Raw genomic sequence first — 22,517 nt, forward strand, 5'->3', positions numbered from 1 at the left:
CAACCGCTGCGCCACTGGGGAGGCCCTATATGCCCATTCTAAGGGTCTATACTACCCACACACATGAAGCAAAATAATCCCACTCTAGAGTGCTCAAAGATGAGAGAAAGAGAAAGAGAGAGAAGGGGTGAGAAGGATTTCAAAATATAAGTCTTCTTATAAAACTCCAAAATCACCCAGCCAAACAGGCAGGGCCCAAAACTAAGTGGACAAGAACCAATAGCAAAATTACCAGAAAAACAAGTCCAAGGCACATACCAGGAGAAAGGCAAGGCAGGGCCCAAAGAACTGGGATAGGAGAAACCCAAAATTTGAAATATACCATCCAGGATGGATGATCCACTATGAAGTTAAGATGATAGCTACCATTATCTCTGTGGAGAAAGCTGGATCCAAAGCACTAAGGCTGCAAAGAGTAAAGACCCGGGGCCCTGCCCATGTGTAATCTTTTTCCTCCTCCTGTTCGCCATAGTCTGCCCATACCACTCCTTCCTTCTTCCCAGCAGCCCTGTCGGAAAGTCCAGTTCATGGCATGTGTGGAATAGTAGTCAGATGTCTGAGGCATGGACATTGAGGGTGAAGCCTGAGGGTCCCAACATGCCACCTATCTGCCAACCTATCTTGGTATCAAAGTGGTTTATTTATTTTTTTCAACAATGTAAGAAATACAGGCATTTTTGCAGTGTAGAGAGCTTAAGTGTGGGAAGTGTTGGATTATTTGCCATGTGGAGTAGAAAGGAAAGATGAATACCAGGAGTTTGGAGCTGCAGTGATAAGCCCATTTGTGTGTGTGTGTATATATATATATATATTTTTTTTTTTCTGGCAGCTTGGATGCATTAAAGAAAGCAGATGGAGGGCTCCTTTATTTGTTTATATACAATGTGTGTTTCTTGTAGCAGCATATATTTGCTTTTTTATTCAATCAGACAATCTCTGACTTTTAATTGGAGCATTTAACCCATTTACATTTTAATGTGATTATTGATATAGTTGAGTCTAAATCTTCCATCTTGTTCTTTGTTTTCTATTTGTCCCATCTGTTCCTTGTTCCATTTTTTCTCTTTTTCTGCCTTCTTGTGGATTGAGGTTTTTTTATGATTACATTTTTATCTCCTTTGTTGCCTTAGCAGTCATTACTCTTTGTTATGTTATTTTAGTGGTTGCTAAAGGGTTTATAGTAAACATCTTCAACTTGTTTACCTTCAGGTGGTATTCTATGACTTCATGTATACTAGAATATTATAGCAGTATACTTTCTTTTCTCTCCTCTGTGCCTGTATTATAAGCTACACTAGATTGTTATTATTTTATTTGTAAGCTATTTAAAAAAATGTAAATAATATATGATAATTTATTAACATAAATATTAATGAAAAGTTTATTATTCAAGCCAGTGTTCATTTCTTTGTGTATATGCAAGCTTCCAACTGAGAAATTTCCTTCATTTCTTCTATCATTGGTCTTCTGGTGATGAATTCTTTAAGTTTTGATCTCAAAAAATATCTTTATTTTGCTTTTGTTTTGGTAAATGTTCTTGCTGGGTATAGCATTCTAGTTTGACAGATTTTCTTTCATTTAGTACTTTAACTGTTGCTCTACTATCTTCTGGTTTGTGTTGTGTCCATAAAGAAATCTGCTGTAATTTTTATCTTCCTCTGATCATAGTTTTCTCTGGTTGCTTTTAAGATCTTCTCTTTGTTATTATATAATTAATTTGATTATGATTTATTTTGGCATTATTATCTTCATGTTTTTGAAGCTTGTGATTTCATTGGCTTCTTGAATCTGTGTGTTAAAAAGTTCCATCAACTTTGGAAAAATTTGGCCATTATTTCTTCAAATATTTTTCTGTCCCTTCTCATTTCCCCTCTTTGGGAAAACAGTGAACCAACAGTTCATTCATGCTCTGTTCAGTTTTGTCCATACTTTTCTCTCTGTGTTTTATTTTGAATAGTTTTTCTTGATGTCTTCAAGTTCACTAATTTTTTCTTCTGCAGTTTAACGTGCTGTTAACCCCATCTAGCATATTTTTTTTTACATGTTTTTGTATTTAAGAGTTATTTAACTCTTAAAATTCTATTGGTTCTTTTAAAATATCTACCATGTCTTTGTTATAAATGAGAAATCTTTTCTCTAAGTTCTTTATCATTGGGGGACAATTATGAAATAACTGCTTTAATGTGCTTGTCTACTAATTTTATCAGTCATGTTGCTTCTGGGATGATTTCAGTTGATTGATTTTTCTTCTCATCGTGTGTCACATATTTGGCATTGTGAGCTGCTAATTTTGGATTGGATTCCAGACATTGTTAATTTTACTTTCACAGCATGGGTGTTTGTATATTTCTATAAATATCCTTGAGTTTTGTTCTGTGCTACGTTTAAGTTACTTGGAAACAGCTTGATCCTTTCAGTTACCTCTTAGTTAGGCAGGACCATAGCTGTGTTAATCAAGAGATAATTTTGTCCAAAATACTGAGGCAAGTCCTTTCTGGGTATTCTATCCAATGGGAATAGGAACTATTCTGGTCTTGTGTGAACTATGAGTGTTGGTCCCTGTAATCTTTTGGGTGGTTCATTGCCTTCAGGTTATTTCCTTACAGGCTTTTCTTGATCTGTACTTCTCTGAAGACTTGAGGAGGCTAGATCTTCAGAATTACTACTCTATGTATTACTTCTCATCTCTGATAACTCTGCAATCTTTTGACTTTTTAAAAACTCTCAGTTAAAGTAAAGGAACTCTCATTTCAAATAAGAGAGACCGCTGTACTCTGCATGGATTCCCCTCCCTGCATCTATAATCTGGAAATTCTCTCTTGGTTGTGAGCAGCGGCAATCCTAAGGCTTACATAGTTTCCAGTTTCCTTCATTACTTGATGAGCAGTGTCTCAAAAACTAATTGAAAAAATATATACCCACCCCCTTTTTATGTTGTTTTAGTTAGAAGAGTAAATATAGCTTTTGTTATTTTAGCTTGTCTGCATTTGGAAGTTCTTGATAGGTTTCTCTAAAACTGACTATCTGTAGCATGGTCGTGACGAAACTACACGGAGTCAAGAGCACTGAAGGCGTTGGCATGGAAATTAACTTTACAAGGAAAAAAAGTGGTGCTCCATCAGAATGAACTGCAGGTCTTCATAAATTTAAAGAACAAAGATGGCAGGTATAAGGCAAAGAGAAAGCTAGTGGTTAAAAAGTTTGGGGTCAGAATCTGGCATATTATTTATTTTTTATTTTTTATTTTTGTGGCACCCTCGCCGGCGGCCGGGAACAAAAACCGGCGCTGCAGAGGCTGCGGGCAGCGTCGCAGCCCAGCGCTCAACCGCTGCGCCACCAGGGGAGGCCCTCTGGCATATTAATTTAAGATCTTTGAAATGAGGCAGTTCAAGGTGACAAGCTGCAGGGGGTGACCATCAATAAGTTTAAGTGGAGTATGAAGGGCAACCAATGAAAGTATTTGTGATATGAAAAAGACAGTTTTAGAGGGGGCCCCGTCTTTGAGCATGGGGGAAAGAAAACTATGTTAATAAAGACTGTGGGGGAAGTTTATTTACAGCTAAATAATGGTTACTTAGGGCATGGTGAAAAATGACTGTAGGTAATGTCAGCTTGCAGAACAAAAATGCATAGCAAGATGGAAAGACCCTGACTGACAGGGCAGGTATCCCAGAAATAAGATTTACTATGTTCCAGGAATATGTTTTGTCATGTCCCTTTGTTATGTCATAGAGGTGTCAGCTGATGGTTGAAGTGGACTGGCAGGTGGTGCCTAATCTCTCAGTGGCCTCTACTGATTCTCACATCCTGGTATTTGTGCTCTTATGTGTCCCCTCCTGCAGTAAATATGGATGACTTTTGTAACCAACAGGATATTATGGAAATGAATTTGAGTTCCAAATCTAGGTCAGAAATGGTGGCTCCTACCTTGCTTCATCTTGGGTCACTGGGGGGAAGCCAGCTATCATGCTGAAAGGAAGCACAAGTAGCTGGTAGAGGGGCACACCTGTGGAGGCCCTGAGGCCATCTTGCTACAAACCAGCACAACTTATTAGGCAGTGAGTGAGCCAACTTGGTGAGATCCAACAGTCCCAGTCAAGCTCTCAATGACTATAGCCTTGACCCAACATTTTGACAGTCACCTCAATAAGAGACCTGCAAACCAGAATCATTCAGTTAAGCCGCCTGAATTTCTGATCCATAGAAACTGCATGATAATATTTGTGTTTTTAGCTTAGATTTTGTTATTCCACACTAAATAACTAATAAAAACTGATATTAGTGTGTGGAGCTGAGATGTCTTAACAAAACTTGAAAATACAAGCATGGGATCATGGGTTTGGATCCAGACAGCAGAAGCTGCAGGACCTGAGGAGAGTGCTGGTGGGAAGGTCAAGCAATTGTGTACTCACGCAGCTCACACAATTGGTCCAGTCCCTGAGTGAGAAAACAATGTAACTGCTGCTTTACTTTTCATCTCCACATCTCACACAATGTTCACCTGGCAGGAAACACATATAGAGGATGGAGTTCTGAGTTCAGGTAAACCACATTGACATATAGCAAAGCCACCAAAGCACCCAAATGGAATGCTGTTAAGTTGTCCTTGGGGGCCTCCCTGGTGGCGCAGCGGGTTGATCGCAGCGCTGTGAAGCTGTCCTCAGTCTCTGCTGGGTGGTTTGATCCCCGGTTGGCCAGGGGAAACCCAGATGGTGGGGCAGACCTTTCCTGCTTTACCCTCTGCTCCCTCAGCAGTGTCTTTGGTCCTTCTGCCTGTTCTACTCCCTGCTCTGTCTCTGGTGAATCTTCTCACCCTCCCACACCTCTGACCTATACCCCAGTTATTGCATAAGTTAAGTAAAAAAAAGAAGGCCTTAAACATGGAAGTCAGGGGATAGGATCATCTGGTTTTCACAGTAGGCACAGGCCTGGAAGTGTCTGGGAAGTTAAAGACGCCCAATGGATGAGAATCCAGAGTACGGAGAAGACAGAGAGGGATACTTAGCAGAAAGGTCAGCCTCTTGTGTTTGCAAGGAGCAGACTCTGTGTGCTGCAAATAAAAGGAATTTTTACCATGCTGCAAGGCCTCATGGGAAATCAGGAGCACAAAACATCCCTTTTACATTTATTTCTGCTAAAATGTGAAGCCAAGTGAAAGATAAAAATCCAAGAGATTCCAAGTCAAGGGGATTCTATTGTCTTCTGTGTGAGATGGGCTTTTTTTTTTTTTTTTTAAATGAAGAACGGTTTGACCAGGAGAGGGTTGTATGCTTGGACTCACAAGTCTCAGTTCACTTCAGCACTATGCAAACATTGTTTCAATCTCACCCAGTCTAAGAGCAGAGCCATGAAGCCCAGAGCCATGACTGTATAGAGAACAGAGGGCACCTCCCTTCTTGCTGTAGTCCAGCTGGCACACAACTTTCCAGATATGTTTACCTCTATTCTTGTATCCCGGAGAAGCCATTTTGAAGATACATACGAATAGCAGTTTTTAATTTTCTAGGGGCTTATCAAAGTGAACTGGGTGGGCGTGGTAAGAGGCCATTGTCTTGGAGGAGTCCAAGCCAGCTCTGATCACATAGGAAGCGTCACTCTTTTGGGAAGGCTGGGACAGTTGTATCAATCAGAACAGTACGGATGGCATGTCCCGAGAATCGCAAAGCAGTGCAAGCCTAAGATGCAGATGTCAACTTCCATTCCCCTGATGGACAACTTCTGCTCTTATCTTTGGCCACCAACATCCCCAGAGCCAGCAGGAACACCATTCTTGAGCCTTTACCCTTCCCAGAGTGGGTGATGTGTCCCATCTCCCTATCTCAGCAGAGTGGTCTTACACTATGTGCTGCCTCCCCACACCTGTCCTGACCAGCTGGGGTAATTTAGAAAATTAATTTTTTAATTTTTTTCCCCAAGATCCCACATTCTTTCATGATAAAAACACTCAATCTCTGCTCATCTGAATCTCTCCAGCTGTAAGATGGCCTGGATTATACTTTCACTGGGAGGATCTGCTGCTACTTGGGAAGCTCCTTGCAGTTTCTGGCGCAGAATTGGTATTTGAAAAAGGCTCATCTTTATCCCCTATTGGCAACCATCCAGCACAGCCTGAAAGTCCTAAGTGTATTGCATAGCTTCTTTCTCCTGCAGCCTACAGACAGCCCTACAGGAGCATGGGGCCGCCGGCCTGTGTTCTATTCCCTCTGGCGAGAGGCACAAGAGCTGTGAGTTTCATACTTAAATGTACTCTGGTCCTATGACCTTTATATGTGTTCTCTCAGCAAATTTCAGGTTTGAATTAGGCCTGGAGAGGATAGATTTTACGCCTAGTTTGCTGAGGTGAAACAGAAAGGAGAGGTTTCTCCGGGTCAGGAAGTCACCATCCTGCCATCGGGCCTCTTGACTAGACTGCCCCCTAGGGAGATCCACTCCCTGACTCCCCTCAGCACCAGGAGAGGCACCCATGATGGGCCTTGAGTTCTCACTGACAATTCTTTCAAAAATCCCAACTCTACCTGATCCAGGCAAACAGATCCCAGGTGCCATCTCTCTGGCCTGGGGTGACTGGAGCTGCCTTCATCAGCTGGGCCCTGGGACACTAGGAATACACACAGCTGGTCACGGGTCTTTATTTATTGAGTTGAGAATTCACACAAGGTAACATCATACAGTACATAATTTCCAGGGTTTAATAAAAATGATTGTCACTCACTGTGCTTCACAAAAATTTCTTTTAATGAATAAATAATTTGATGAAATCAAAAATATTTACAATATAAACAAATGGAAAAGCTTTGGATCTGTGAATTGAATCATCAGGCTTTGCATTTTTGAACTGAATTCCTCCCAAGCTTTTCCCTTGGAAACAATACAAATCTGATAGAAACAAGAACTCATACAACATATCTTTGTTCATTATATGTTTATCTGTTAGTCTTGGAAAGCTACATAAACTTATATTATGCAACATGTTAAAGTACAAATATTAACTAAAATAATATATTATCATAATGCCAGGTAGCATTCTCCACAGAACAAAAATGTACACTCAGCTTTAACAATAACAAAGGTTCACGGGCCACAAAATAATACCCCAAAGGTACAAATTCCTTCATAAGAATATAATTGTGCTCTTCAGTTGACCAGATGTCTATGCTGCTCTAACAAGCCAGTGCCGGGAGTGCAGTATTGAGACTGTCTGCTGTGTGTTTCTGTCGGGCTGCAGCATCACTGGGAATTGGGCAGTGCAAGCAGTTTTATAAACACTTTTTGGGCTCTTAAAAAGAGCCAATTATGCAAAGCAAAATAAGCATATTGATAAGTCTTCATCTCATCTACACAAATACCGCGGAACATCTTGGCTTTGTGGGATGAAAGGGTTTGTTTGCCGAGCTGTCAGCCAGAGTTCAAGTACTCCAGGGCCACCTCATAGCAGAACTTGTACTGATCCTGGAAAACAGAAGGCACAAAATCTCAGCTCCATGCTAGAAAAATGCTGTTTCTATTAAAGCAATTATGCTGGATGAAAGTTTTAACTGGAAGGAATCAAATTTATAAAGATTTGAATCAGAAATGAATCAGAATATCATGGTTCACAAGCACAAACACATTGATGGCAGATGCTCCTCACAAGACCTGGTAAAAGATAATTTTGTAAAATTGGAATAACACTATCTGTAACATTATAAGCTCTTGGTATATCAACATGTGTACATATTACATTAAGTTCACCACTAAAAGTCCAATTTTATTCTTCACCGTACAACTGACCCCTTTTACCTAGTTGAACTCCCCTGCCCATTCCTCCTTCCCTCTGGTAATCATTCATTGGTCTTATAGTCTAAAACTTTATGTATGTTTTATTTAGGTCATTTACATTTTTTCTCTATATACTACATATGCGTGAACTCATGGAGCTTTTGTCTTTCTCCTGATTATTTCACTGAGCATAACACTCATAAGGTGTTTTAATATTTATGTGCATTAGAATTTCTGGAAAATTCTAGACAACTGGACCACATGGATATGTGTGTCCACACATAGATGTTTACCTGAATATCAATACCCTGAGCAGAAAGTCTGGGAAAATCAAGAGGAAGGAGGAAAGATAACAGGGCTGGAGGAAATGCCTCCATGGCTTAAAGAAGATCCAGCTATATCATTGATTGTCAGTGAGCAAGACTTCCTCCATTTTATGAGAATTTATAATTACCTTGTAAGTACCAAGCACCTTGACTGTTCCCAACAGAGCAGGGCCTGTTCCAATAAGGAGGATGAAAATGTAACCCAGTGACAAACGCAAGAGGGCAGAGCTGAGTGGGGCCCACAGATTGTCCCCAGTGTGGGTACACTGGAGGTGAGAGAATAACTTCTTAGGGAAGATCTGGAAAGATGTAGCAGGTAGGCGAGAACAAACACATGGAATGAGCACACCCCCACTCCATGTGTTTGTTCTGTGCCCAGGACAGAACTGATTTACTCCTGCTATCTTGGCATAAGTAACATCCCTCAATCTCAAAAGTGTTCCAGTTTGAATGACTGGGGTTAAAACAGCATTCTGGGCCTCCCTGGTGGTGCAAGGGGTTAAGTCTCAGCCCTATGAAGCTATCAACAGCCAGTGCAGCATGAGTTCGATCCCCAGTCAGGGAGTTAACCCACATGGCACAACAGACCTCTCCTGTCTCTTCTACTGCTCCCCTCAGTAGTGTATTTCAGTCAATTTGCCTGTTCTGCTCTTCAATCCCTGGTGAATCCTCTTACCCTCCTCCCCTGCACCTCTGGCCTATACCCCAGCTTTGTATGCATAAATAAATAAAGTAAATCTTACAAAAAATAAAACAGGCATTCCATGTAAAGGCGACATGAGAAGGAGAGGCTCAGAGGGAAAACATCTGATATCCTCTGGGAACCACAGACCAGTTCTTAACCTGCCAGAAGGTTTCTTGAGGACAACTTTCTCAGATCATGGGCCTTGGCCTAAGGTAGCCCCGTGTGAGGTGCTGACCTGACCAGGGAAGGAAGGTGTGGTCTAAGGTAGAAGAAAAGAACATTCAGCTTCTATATTTATGTGGTGGAAGCTTATCTGGGTGTGGCTCCTAAACCAAACAAAGGGATAAGGGGATTGAGGATGCTTCCATCTGCCACCTTCCAGCAGCCTGATGTCTGGGACAGAGGCGCTCAGCAACAATAAGTCACTCTTCCCACCTCAGGAAGTGAAAAGTTTTCACAAGGTGAGAGTCACCATCCCTGTGGTCACAATCAAGGAAATGAATATTTATTTAGGGGTTTGCCAAATTAAGATTTATTAAAATACGTATCTGCTTTTTTGATATGTGCTTCCTAATTATTGAGATTTCTTTCTTCTGCCTACATTTTGTTCTCTGCCTCATCAATCCAACCTATTTATTTGAAGACAAAGGACACAGTCTATTCCTCTGCGTGTAATGCGCTGTCTAGCACAGAACATGACGCAGTTGGGGAAGTAAACATGCAGGTAACAACAAAGCATGGTTTAGCAGCATTTGATTCAACCCAATAGACATTTAAGGCTAGAGACCGGATATTTCAAGACAGCCTCCATCTTCCAGGACCTTAAGTTCTAGAGGTGAAAAACAAAAGGAAACACATCCTTTCAAGGTGCCACAAGATTAAAAATCAATGGCAGTGACACCTATCAGAATGGCTAAGACAAAAAAAGACAAGCAACATTGTTGAGGATGAGAAACTGGAACCTCATACACAACTGTTGAGAATGCAAGATGGTGCAGTCACTGTGGGAAGTAACTCCACTCCTAGGTACAGACCCAAGAGGACTGACAATGTCTACACAAACACTCTGATTCACATTCTGGTTTTTATTATTTCAGGATCTGATACTTTAATTCTGAGAAATTAAAAAAAATTGAGATTAAAAATTCTGATGTTTGGGCCTCCTTGGTTGTTGAGGGGTTAGGGACACAGTGCCATCAAGCTATTGCCAGCCACTGGAGCACTTCGATCGATCCCCAGCCTGCCAGGGAACGGTCCACATGGTGCAGGGCCCCTCTCCTGTCTCACCTGCTCCTCCCTTCAGCAGTGTATTTCAGTAGATCCACCTGTTCTGCTCCCTACTCTGTCTCTGGTGAATCCTCTCACCCCTCAAACCTCTGGCCTACCCTAGCTCTTGTATGCATAAATAAAACAAATCTTTAAAAAAATATATATATATATAAAAATTCTGATGTTGTCAATTACAGAGCTGGCAAGTTGGTTCTGAAGTGCTGCACTCATTTTTTTCTGGTTTTGTGACTCACAGAGGCAATTTTTTAGGACAACCAGTCCCTTATTCCATTAAGCATTGTACAAACCTCACTGCAATTAATTTGTGTCTACCATGAACTAGTGCTTAACATATGAAGGTACATCTAGTGGGGAAATGTGGCTGCCGGCCTCAGGCCACACCGCAGGGGAGGACACGAGAAGTGCTTGCAGGTTTCGCTGCCGAGGGCTGCCGAGCTGGAAGTCCCTGAGCTGCAGGCATGGCTGTAATTTTCAAAATGAATTCTTTTGCGCTTGTCTTATCCCTCCTAAGCAAGCTGCCAATCTCCATAAATTCTGTGATGACTGGTTTCTGAAGACCATAAATTGTCACGTCCCCTACCCCAAACACCTCAGGAAATGCCTGAAATCTTCCTACACAGGAAACTGATTACACTTGATCACCAGGTACAGGACTATCTTCTGTAGTTTCCTCTCTCATTCACCTGCTTTTGAACAATGTAATTAAGCCACATGAGCTATCCCTGTGCTTCAGGGAAAAAAGAACTAAGGCATAAGGTTTGGTCCTGGGCTTTCCCCAGTGCGGGAGCATTAGCAGACATCAGGCCTGAAGAAAGGAAGTATGCCTTGTGCAGGGCCCCAAACAGGGTGACTAGAATGAACTCCATTCATTCCAGATCCTACCCCTTGTTCCCATAAAGGGAAAGAAAGTGAACTCTGAAGGGCACCAACAAATGAGGAGGTGCCTCATCCCTGGTGCTCTGAGGGCATCGCCAGGCCAGCAGGAGGCTCAGGAGCCTCCCCCAAGTGCTCCAGCTGTGCCTTTGTCATCTATGCTGCCAGTGTCTGAGGAACTGGGGCCTCTATAGTCAGTCTGCGTTCTTCAAACACCCCACGTCGCCTCCTAAGAAGATTCAAAGGGAACAGTCTGCACGGCTCACCCGAGGCAAAGCTTCCCTGCCTAGCACACCTGCTTTTTGAAACTGAGACAGGTTTCACAGTTTCAACTCAACCCTATGCTCACAGATCCTTCCATCTGGAAAAATCCCTCTGACCGATGTCCCTGTCAGGAGGGTGAGGTTGTCCCCAGGAGACAATGATTGTGGGTGGGATGGTCAGTTCAATGTTCCCAGTCGAGTCACGCTGGGTGACCAGTGACCGTGGTGAGGCGGCCTCTTGAGAAGAGAGCTGCATGTCTCTGAATAGAATGAACAGGCCATGACTTTCATCTACATCTTTAAAGACTTAGGAGGAAAGCCTCAAAGCCTCAGGCTTGATTCCCAATTCAGACCCTGAGCGTGTGGCCACAGACAGCTCCAGTTTCCCAGAGCAGCCTCCGGCAGCTCAAGACAGACGTGGGGCTGGCTGCAGAGAAGAAACGTTTAGCAACTCAGCAAACATGTGCTGGCACCCTCACTCTGCGGGTGTGGGGGCCCCTGCTTCAAGGATCCCTGAATTGGGGCTGGGGCAGGGAGGGTGGGGTATGAAGAGATTCTTTCTTGAGAGCCCAGGATCCAGGGAGACTGGATCGCAGTGGCTGCCTCTCAGGGTCATGAGCCTCCAGAGGCCAAGTGGCAGGGTCAGGCCCAACGCAGGTGAAATGGCCACCTAGCATCCCCAGGAAGGGGCCACAGAGTGGGTAAGGGGTTATCTTAGGGATCTGAGTGCAACAGTCCGATGCCTCACCTGAGTCTCAACATACACACACCCCTACACTCATAGTACACCCATACTGCCACACAAACTCACGTCCACACACATCCACCCCAACAATATATACCCACCCAGACTCCCATGGATATACCCCCACATACCTCCACACCCAGACACACAACACCCTATACCTCCACACCCACCCACTCATACACTCACCCACACTCAGACACACAAATAGCCACACATGATAGACCCACACTTGTACAGACATATCCATATGCTCACATCTATGGACACACATATCCATCCACACACCACATCCACACACCCACCTCCACAATACACGCACACAATTACATGCACCCACACCTACACACCAGAGTTATATGTGTTAACATTGTAAGATCCTGACAGACTGAGAAGTGGGCCAAGTGAGATAGACTGTCTTAAGTTATCAATTAAAAAAAGCAACTACCTGTTGACAAGACACTGATAAACAGTCATGGGGAAGGCAAGGACAGATTAAAACGTGCAAGGCTATGAGGCCCCACCTAAATTAAATTAACAGGCAGTCTTGATAATGTACCTCTGAAAAGTGGTATAAATTAATATTAGATGATTAGAGACTCCATGTGTATGGCCATGAAGCCTTCTCTAGGTTTGATGAGAACTGCCAGCGGCATCTGCCTTGAGAAGTGTCCTCCCCTATGCAAACTGATTCTCTGTAAACTAATGGTTTCCAGGTCTTGTCAAGAAGTTCGTATCCCTCCCTGCTTTTACCGCTGATTGGATTGTATGCTTATATTCCACTCTGGTGGAAGTTAGCGCCTTTGAAATCCAACCTGATATAACACCACTTCCATCCCATATATACACCCCATGTATATACACTCACCTACATACACACCACACTAGCACCTACTCCCACACCTATGCCCCAACACATACACTCGCAAATAACACTACTGCACACTGTCATTCCAATAGCCTGCAAGTTTCACACAGTCAACAGGCAGTGCTCTGGAGGGGGGTTTATACACATAATCTGTATGCAACAGTAGACTGTGGTGTCCTCATAGGGAGGACACCACGTGTTGGCTCCTTACCACGTGTCACTTTGCAGGGTATATACCATAGGGCAGACTTGGTGGGCTAAGTCCGGTGGCCAGTTCTAAATTGTAGGAGGGGCAAGAACGTTAGAGGGCTGGATCCGAGTAGGAAGAGTAGAGGGGGCGGCAGGGTGAGCTTGGACATGCCCAGCAGCTGGTGTTGCAGGGAAGGGGAGGCCTGCGGTCCTGCTGAGCCGTGTTTCCTCCCCTGCAGCTTACCCAGCTCACCCTTGTGGGCTACATTTGCTAAAATTGGTCTAGGCATTGGTATTTATGTAATTGTTCCGGGAGATTTTAATATGCATCCTGGACTGAAAGCCATTCTAGACTAGATACTAAGTTTCTAAGATTCTGACAGAATCACCTGGGACACTCTTAACAGTCTGCTGCTGAAGCCAAGCCTCAGCTCAATTGGGTCAGGCTCTGGACCAGGCCCAGGGAACAGAATTTTTTAAAGCTCCTGTGGAAAAAGGTCAATTTCATAGAAACAGAGAATAGAAAGATGTTGTCAGAAGTTAGGAGAGTGGGAGGAAAGGGTGATGGTGGTCAAAAGGGCTAAATATTCAGCTATCAGGAACAAATTCTGAGGATGTCATGCCCAGCTTGCTGATATAGCTAATACAGCCTGGGATACAGGGAAGTCGCTGAGAGCAGATCTGCAGCAGCCTCCCCAACTCCACTCCACTCACCACCTCTCCCTCCTCTCCGCCCCCCACCCCCCATGAATTAACTGCGGGAGCTCTGTGAGCTGAAGGGTGTGCTCATTATCTCCATCTTGGTGACCACGCTACAATGACACGCTACAATGACTTGTGCATCAAATCATCATGTTGGCCAGACTTTCCACCACCTCCCAGGGGATGTTTTTTCACACAAGATCTGTCCTTTAAAGGCTGTTTCTATGTTAAAACAGAGCCCTGGAAACTTCAAAAGCCAAGTGAGGATGACAAAGGTGAGAGGGGAACTGTTTGTTGAAGCAGCCCATTTTCCCACAAATGTAGCAGCTTCAAAGGACCTCAGGAGTAGGGGGACTCTCTGAATTTAACCAGGCAAATGGCCCTGAGGCCAGTTCTTTGATGGGGACTTAAGGCTGGTTGAGAGATAGATAACTTAGAAGCTGGGCTGAATAAAGGGTGAGGAAAACATCCAGCTGCCCCCACTGAATAAAAATTTCTAGCTTTGTAAATTATTTCACTTCCCGGCAATCAAGGGGCTTTTTCTCTAGGTTCTCTCCAGACTTAAAAATCTGAAGAAATAAATCTTTTAGGGCCTCTGGTTCTCCTTCAAGAGTGCCATACTTCAAAATGGATGGATGAATTTCCACTTTCAGAAGAAATTTAGAAAAAGCAGAGCCCAAAGGGAGGTGGGATGGACAGAGTGACTCTCTCTGCAAGTTCATGTCACCTGGGTGCAGATGGTGCAGGGGTGTGCATCGAAGGGGTCACTGAGAGAGCAGATCCACCGCGGCACAGGCCAGGGTTTCCCTCCCCAACCCACCTGCTTTCCTGAGGCCTGCAGACGGGTGTCCCAGCACTTCCTGGCATGTACCTCAGCAAGCCGTGAAAAGGCAGTTAGGAAGACTCAGTCCTCTGTTCTTTTCAGCTGCTGTTACATTTTGTGCTTAGGAGAAACTCAAGTCTCAGATGGCCTCTTATGCCCAATAAAACTGTACTGGATTTTATTACCCTGACCTGAATTAATCCTCTCAGCCAAAATACACATGTATGAGTAGCAAACTAATAAATTTTACTTATGGGCAAAACCAACTATCAACCCACCCACCCAAGAGCACTTAATCACCTCAGGAAGCTTCAAACCCATTGAAAAGAGCACAGTGACATTTTTCTTTTGGTCATCAGACACTATCTATTGTCTTGCCAACCGTCTCAGTGACAAATTTATGAGATATTTTCCCCAGAAAACTGCAAAACTTTCCTGCATTTCTTAGTCTCTGACCTCTCCTAACATTAACACTGACTCTCAGAGGTTTGGGCATCCAACAGTTCTGTTTTTTACCATCAGAAATTAACACAGAAATGACATAATTATTTAACTAGTGGGCTGGTATCAGAGCTCCCTCTGGTCCAACCATCTAGTTCCTCATTTCATGAAGAGTCATTCCTGTCCCCTAGTTTGCAGCATGAACTAGAAAAAAGTCCCGTTGTTTCTTCCCATCAAAATGTGTGTCGCCAGCCTCTGCCAGCTTTGACAAGTATTAAGCTATCCCTGAACCAGGGAGGTTAAATACCAAATGAAGTCATAATTGGGATATTTTAATAATTGGGATATTTGCTTCCATCTTCTGCCAACCTTCTTATCAAACTCAGGCCACCTCTGTCTGACTACCCCTTTCTCAAATGCTCTCATCAGGAGATTGGGAATTCCCCGGTGGTCCAGCTCTGTAAAACTCATGATGATTCCAGGGAGTGAGACCTCTCAGCCTCCGGAGAGGCTGATTCTGGTGAAGGCTGCCCTCCCACCTGCAATCCGACTCTGAAGGGCACTTGTTGCACAGCCTGGCTCAGATTAAGCATGGAGTAAATGTAAATGGTGGCCGATCCCTCTGCTGCTTCTTCCCCATCCTCTTCCTCTTCTGAAGCTCCTACACTGCTGGCTTCGAAGGGCTCCTGGTTGCAACAATGCACTATAAACAGCCTCCTCTGAAGTTTGTAAAACTTGTCATATGGGGTTGCCTCAATGCATCCACATTAACCACAGTTCATGCCACTCAGGTTCAAGAGAGCTCAGTGACTTGCCCACGGAGGCTTAAACTGCCAAGTTAATTCTTCTGAAGTCACTTTTTTGTAGCACAGAGCTCTCAGCCTACAATTTGGGGATTTAGGAGCTTTCTCTGGGGAAGGGAAGAGAGGGCTGCAATTTAGGGGACAAAGTCCTTTTATCAGAAGTCAATGTGATAACTGGGGGTGTTTTTGAGAGTCTGTGTCTTGCAAAACCGGTGCTCCTCTACCAAATTCCTCAGCAAGCTCCACGCTTCATATAAACAGAAACATGAGACACATATTCGGGAAAAGCAGGACGGAGCTAAGTAGGACTCGGATATGTCCGAGGAGTAGGCCAGCACCGCCACTGGTAGCACCCGACCCAGGCACTGTGCGAATGACTGGGGACCATGGCTACTCCCTTAACCTTAGCTGTCATTTCGTCTCTCTCTTTAGTCCCTTTATTATATATTAAATTTTAACCCCGCTGTTGTAGGGAGTGAAACAGGGACAGGAGGCTTTCCAAACTTGTCAGCATCAGCCATTTCTTCATTCCTCATCCCGCCCCAGGCCATTTTCTCTACCTTGGGATTAGTCCCACTGCTTCCTTCAGATCCTTCCTCCCCTAACAGAGAAGTACAAAAACCTCATCTAAAAGCTTCCTCCTAGAAGCTATTCTACTATTCTTGAGTCACAGTGGTTGGCATTTCAACAGCTCCACACAAAAAAGAGATTTCATGAAATGCTCTAAGAAAATAATTGCACAAAGTCCTTTGTTTCTCAACTCCTTTAATCCTTTTCTCAGAGATGGCCACCATAATTAAATGCAATATTCTGGATGTCAAACTAAAAATTCACAGCTTTGATAAATATTAGGTGATTAAGCTATTTATAAAATATATAATTTGAAAATCTGGCATTTCATGTGCTATGATTATTTCTTCTCTGGGAAGACTAAGTGCTTAGCCACGTGGAAGGCACTGCCAGGAATGGAAATTAATAAGGATGTTCACTTGCGAGTTTCAACTATTTCCATATTTCAAATGAGACAAAGTTTTCTTGTGACAAGGCAAAGTAAGAGAGGAAGAGGGATTAAAAACCTTCATAAGCAAAATGATTAGATTATGCTTTTGAAAATGAGTCTTTTCCTCTGTGAATCAGTGTTATTGTGAGTCTGGGAAGTGATGGGATCTTACAACACCCAGGAAAATGGCCGACTTAGCAGGGTAGAGGGAGGCGCCTACCAGGAGGTCCACCATGTTGGGCTTGTTGTTCCTCAGTGTCTTCACAGCGTGGAAGACGTCCACTGTCCTTTGGTGCCGGAGCATCTCACAGACGATGCTGATGGCACAGAATGTCCCGCTTCGGCCACCCCCATTCCTGTCAGAAGAGAAATCAGATGGTTGGATTATATTTCCCTTTACATGTTCACTACTCACACATCTGAGGTGAACCTGTGGAGGTCACAGAGGCTGGGACAATCCACCTAGGGTCGTTTCTAATTAAAGCAAATGGAGTAAATGGACCTCAGTGCTGGGTTCAAGGATCAACTGACTGGAGGCTTCAAGACACTGGTCCAGCCTCCTTCTGCAGCTTCAACTCAGTCTTAGATTTTGTTATCTGATACAGCCCTCCTCGCCTTTTAAAGAAAGGGCCCATCTTGGAAACTGTTCAATGGACAAGCACTCCTTCTGGAATCTGCCAGGAAAACTGGTGACAACTATGGATTATGGACCAAGATGTACTTGGTGTAGAAAATTCATTATTAAGAATTTCAGTATTCAGCTCTAGAACATACATAGTCTTTTTAAGTAAAACTTTTTATTTTGAATTAATCTTAGGTGGATAGAAGTGTTGCAAAAATAGTATGGGAAGAAGTTCCCTACCATATTACCTTCCCCTGATGTGAACATTTTACACAATAGAGTACGTGATTACAACCAGAAAATTAATATTGGTGAACTGCTAGTCATGAAACCACAGACCATAGTGAAATGTCACGAATTGTTCATGAATGTCCTTTTTCAAGACCCAGTCCAGGATCCCACCTTGCATCTATTTTGCTTAGTGTCCTCCAATCTGAATGGGACCTTGGTCTTTCTTGACTGCAGCAATTTTGAAGAGTACTGGTTAGCAATTTTGTGGAATACAAAATAACAAATGTAGATGTAGAAAGTAGCCATGGCTCCCACCCAAAGTTTCAGAAGTCATTACAAATTACAAAATGTACAATGTCCTTTCATTTTGGATTTGTCTGATGCTTTCTCATGACTGGAAATGAGGTTATATATTTTGGCCAGACAACCACAGAGGAGCTGTTGTGTTCCCAGAGGGGTTCATGGTGTTGAACTGTAATTGCTGGTGATGACTTTGATCACTGGTTAAGAAAAGTGGGTGTCTGGCCAACATTCTCCCTGTAGTTTTTATCTTTCTTGCTGTAGTTAATGGATATCTTGGGGAAAAACCTGAGGTTTATGCAAATATAATTGCTTCTCCTCAGAATTCCACCCACTGATTTTCCTATCCATTGGTGGATCCCGTCCTGTCTAACAGTGATCACTGCGGTGTTTGTCCAATTGGTTTTACTACTTCCCTCTCTATAAGAGATACCTGTCTCTTCTCTCCAATTTAGAAAAAATAGCTTTTATTCATTTATATCAGTCTGAACTTACACATATTAATTTTATTCTCTGAAATAAAGCACAATAGCATCAATATTTATTTTGCTGTTGAAATTATGCTGGCTTTGGCCAGGAATTCCATCAGGATGATTCACTGCTTTCTGACAAGCCCCTGATGTTTTGAGCACTTCTCTACTTTCCGGAACCACAAGATGTTCTACAAGCATTCTGTGTCTTTGCTGCAACAGCTTTGGAACCAACCATTTCTCTAAGGAGTTAAGGCACCTTTTTAAGAAAAGTTGTTAAACAGAACAACATTATCACACTTATTGGTGTTTTAACATACCCAAATTTCTAGTCACTATTCAAATTTCTCAGATTATCCCATCCATTTCTTACAATTGCCTTTTTCATATCCATATCTAAGCAAAGCCCACACATTATATTGGTTGACATGGCTTACACATTTATTTTAATCTTTACACTAGTCTTTGTTCTCTTTTTTCTTGGCAATTTATTTGTTGAGGAATTGGACTCATTTTTCCTGGGGTAGTTCTCATTCATTTCATCTCTGTGTTATCACTTAACATGCTCTTTAACCCTCTATTGCCTGGAAATTGGTAACTAGCTCCAGGGCTTGGTAAGAATCAGAATTATTCTTTTTAGATAGAATAACTTACAAGTGGACTTGCATTAGGAGCAGGCACAAGATACCAGGTTGTTTCTTGCTTTGTGACTTGAAGATTGATAATTATGTTTGGAGGTAAGCTTGATCACTCCATTGTTAAGTTCCAAATCAGTTTTTTTTTTTTTAAATAAAGTATAACATACCTACAGTTAAGTCCACACATGGTAAGTATATATATATCCCAGTTTTTTTTTACAAGCATATCCTCCCTATGCAAGATACAGACCATGATCAGACCCTAGACCCTCCTCATACTTTCTTGTCAAAACAATCAATACCCCAAAGATAATCTGCATTTTACTTCGAGCAAAATACATATCCACAGTCTGGTTTTAAATTCTGTAAAGCTGGAATCATATAGCATATACCCTTTTTGAGTTTGGCTTATTTCACTCAATATCATCAATCTGAGGACTCTCCATGTGGTTATATCAGTAGCTTATTCTTTTATATTCTTGAGAAGAATTCTATTAAATGGACATACTACTGTATATTTATCAACAGCTGCTAAATATTTGGGCTGTTTCCAGTTTTTGATATGAATAAACCCACCATAAACCTGCTTGTGGTGTATACATGAGTCATTTCTGTGGTCATTTACCTAAGAGTTATAGAGTTCCATCAGAGGATGTTTCTATTTAGTGGATGCTATGAACAAGTTCCGGGATGATTGTACCATATTTACTTCTTATCCTCAGCACATAGAAGTTTCAGTTGCTCCAGAGCTTCACTGAGGCTTGGTACAATCATTTGTCTGTCTTTTAGATGTTAACCACTCTGGTGAGTAGGCAGTGGCAGCCTATCCTGGTTTTAATGTGAATATTCCAGAGAAGTAATGATGCCAGTACCTTTCCTATGTGTATTGGTTATGTGGATATATGCTTACATGCCCCGTGCTTTCCTTTATAACTAGTGTTCCGTGTCTCTAGCTACATCATGGTCACAGAGATTTTCTCCTAGAAGCTCCTCTGCTTTTCTTTTCACATTTTGGACATGATTTCTTCATGTAGTGTGAGCAGAGACCACACACAAGGGCAGTCTTTCCTGTGCCTTTCAGTAGGTTTGTTGCTGTGGATCTGTGTAGATAAGTGAAACTGAGGTGTGGCTCTGTTCCATATTCTCTTTTGCTTCATGAGCCTGTATTCTTGCACTGACACCACACTGCTTCCCCACTCTGCTCCCACACCCATCAGTGACCACACTTGTCCACATCCATTATTTTCATCAAAGCTAGCCAAATGTTGATGTCTTAATTCCATCCATTTCTTCTTCTTTTGTTAGCTGGAAGATATGTATAAAGAAAAAACAAAGTCCTATTTGCTTTAATTGAGTCCATGTGATCAGGGTGCAATCAAAGCACCTGGAGAGGACTCAGGCAGGAATGTTCCCCACACAGCCATTAGGTGGCGCTATGCCATGCCGAATACAATGCCCTTATTTTAGAAAAGCAGGGAAGAGTCCTTCATATTTTATTTTATTTTTTGAGCCTATATTCATAGATACCAGTTTAAACTAATGTTCTAATAACTACAAAAGTCACAGGTTTAGACTTATAAATCGAAATAACAATAAACATCCTACCAGGCATGAATCTCAGGGCCCCTCCGATGCCAAGAGGTCAAGAGGCAGTCCCAAGGGGAAGCAAGAGACGTGAGTGGGGATGAAAGGGTCCCAAAGAGAAATCCAGGTTCTTCCACCAGCAGAAGGGGAAGAAGTGCTGAGTGGGCAGGAGGTAGAACAACCAATGTCCACTACTGTCACTACAGTTAAAAGACAGCACAGTGTTTTAGATAATCAAGTGGAGTGGGGCTGTAACTATTTAGTTCTGGGGCCATGACTGGGTCTTGGAGGGCTTGATAGTTGTCTACAAAGTGCAGTAATTATCTTCCCCTTAGGCCTGTCCTGGTGCCTCAACGTCCCCACTGTTATGTTACTCAAAACTTTGGGTTACGGTACTGGTCATTGAAAGAAGTAACATGCATTATGCTCTCAGCTCCAGATGCTGGAGATCTCCAGATGCAGCAATGGGTACCTGCATACTATTTTTAATATCTCAACAATAACCTAATAGATATAAAACAAACACTAAGGTTTCAGTTTTCCTTGTCAGAACTGAATCACCTTACGCTGGTGACTCTGTGATCTTTCTCTGAGCAGAGTTTACATCTGGATTTAGAGACGTAATAATGGGGAAGTGAACTTTGAATCAATTCTTGTTGGCATTTTCCTGGGAAAGATGTTTTTAATAAACTGGGTCCATAAGATGGAAGAGGAGGGTAGTGAGGGGGGAAAGGTTAACAAGAGCGTTTCAGAGGATGAAGGATAAGCGTGAACAGATTCCTTAGACTCCTTCCAAGGAAATATCAGCTTCCATCAGGATGACACCCTGCAGGACTTACTTTGGGGAGAGTTAGGGTAGAGTTCTGGGCTGCCAGGGAGGCCTCCCAGGGTCCTGGGTGGGGGTTGTATTTCATGAGAACGGGCATTAAGTAGAGGGTAGCCAGGACCTTAACTGAGTTTCCATTTTAATTGGACTCGGTCTGCCCTGAGAAAAACTTTATTTTCCCTTCAATTTGGGAGAGACTTCACTGTGTGCTTCTAGTCGCAGACACTCCATTGACAAAAGACATAAGCTTATATGTTATGTTTTCACAAATGCTTTAAATGTCTTCCCTAACTGCCACGACTTTCTAATTGCCTGTTCCATTAAGCCAATTCCAGCTGGCTGATTAGCTACATATCATCGCCAATGAGAAAACGCAGGTGAAAGTGCTTTGAAAAGTGTGGCAGTCTCTATTTAGTGGCTCTCAACCTTGGCTGCACATTGAAATAATCTAGAAGTTTAAAAAAAGCACTAATGCTTGGGTACCACCCACCACAGATTTTGATTTTTTTTATTTTATTTTTGATTTTGGGTGTGACCTGAACATGATTTTTTTTTGACCCCAAAGTTACCCAAATGACTCTTAATGCACAACCAAGGTTGGGGACTACTAGCTTCGTAGCATATTTCCTCCCTTTTGGGTAGCTCCTGAAATTGCTGGCCTGGACCCCATACTCTGGAGACACTGGTTCTAACCAAATGTCCCCAATATAAACATTCTCTAGCAAAAAAACAAAAAAAAAAAACAAAAAAAAAAAACTCTTAAAACCATACACACACAAAAGAGACAATTCTTTTGAAACTGCTGGACATACTTTTCAATAGAATCACCTACTACTGTGATGGTAAACCAGCTTAAGGAGAGAGCCCTGATTTGAAGCATTTGCTGATGTCCGTGATGTGAATTCTTATGTGATGGATGGCTTTGAATTACTAAGAATGTAATAATCAGCTCAGAAATTCCTGAAAACCTAACATACGACTCTCAAAGCTCAATGAATCCCCCCAGCTGTTTTTTAATTTTTGGAGAGGTCCTACTCACAGGGTCAGCACTTATTTTTAAGGCAGTGTAGGGTAAGTAAA

General features: G+C 42.6%; 1 protein-coding gene across 5 annotated transcripts in view; it reads right to left on the reverse strand.

The window, feature by feature from the left end:
* Positions 1-7,395: 7,395 nt before the first annotated feature.
* PTPRM (protein tyrosine phosphatase receptor type M) overlaps positions 7,396-22,517 on the reverse strand; it is a gene marked incomplete at its 3' end in the record, with an annotated part of 796,072 nt that continues 780,950 nt past the window's right edge. For all 5 annotated transcript variants that reach the window (XM_084252855.1, XM_084252854.1, XM_084252853.1 and 2 more), the window contains 2 exons: positions 16,987-17,122; positions 7,396-7,449 (listed from right to left, as the gene is read on the reverse strand). In XM_084252855.1, the coding sequence (XP_084108981.1) occupies positions 7,396-7,449; positions 16,987-17,122 (190 nt within the window). The remainder of the gene's footprint in view (positions 7,450-16,986; positions 17,123-22,517) is intronic.

This window comes from Talpa europaea (assembly GCF_964194135.1).
Source record: "Talpa europaea genome assembly, chromosome: 13".
In the NCBI taxonomy this organism is placed as follows: Eukaryota; Metazoa; Chordata; class Mammalia; order Eulipotyphla; family Talpidae; genus Talpa; species Talpa europaea.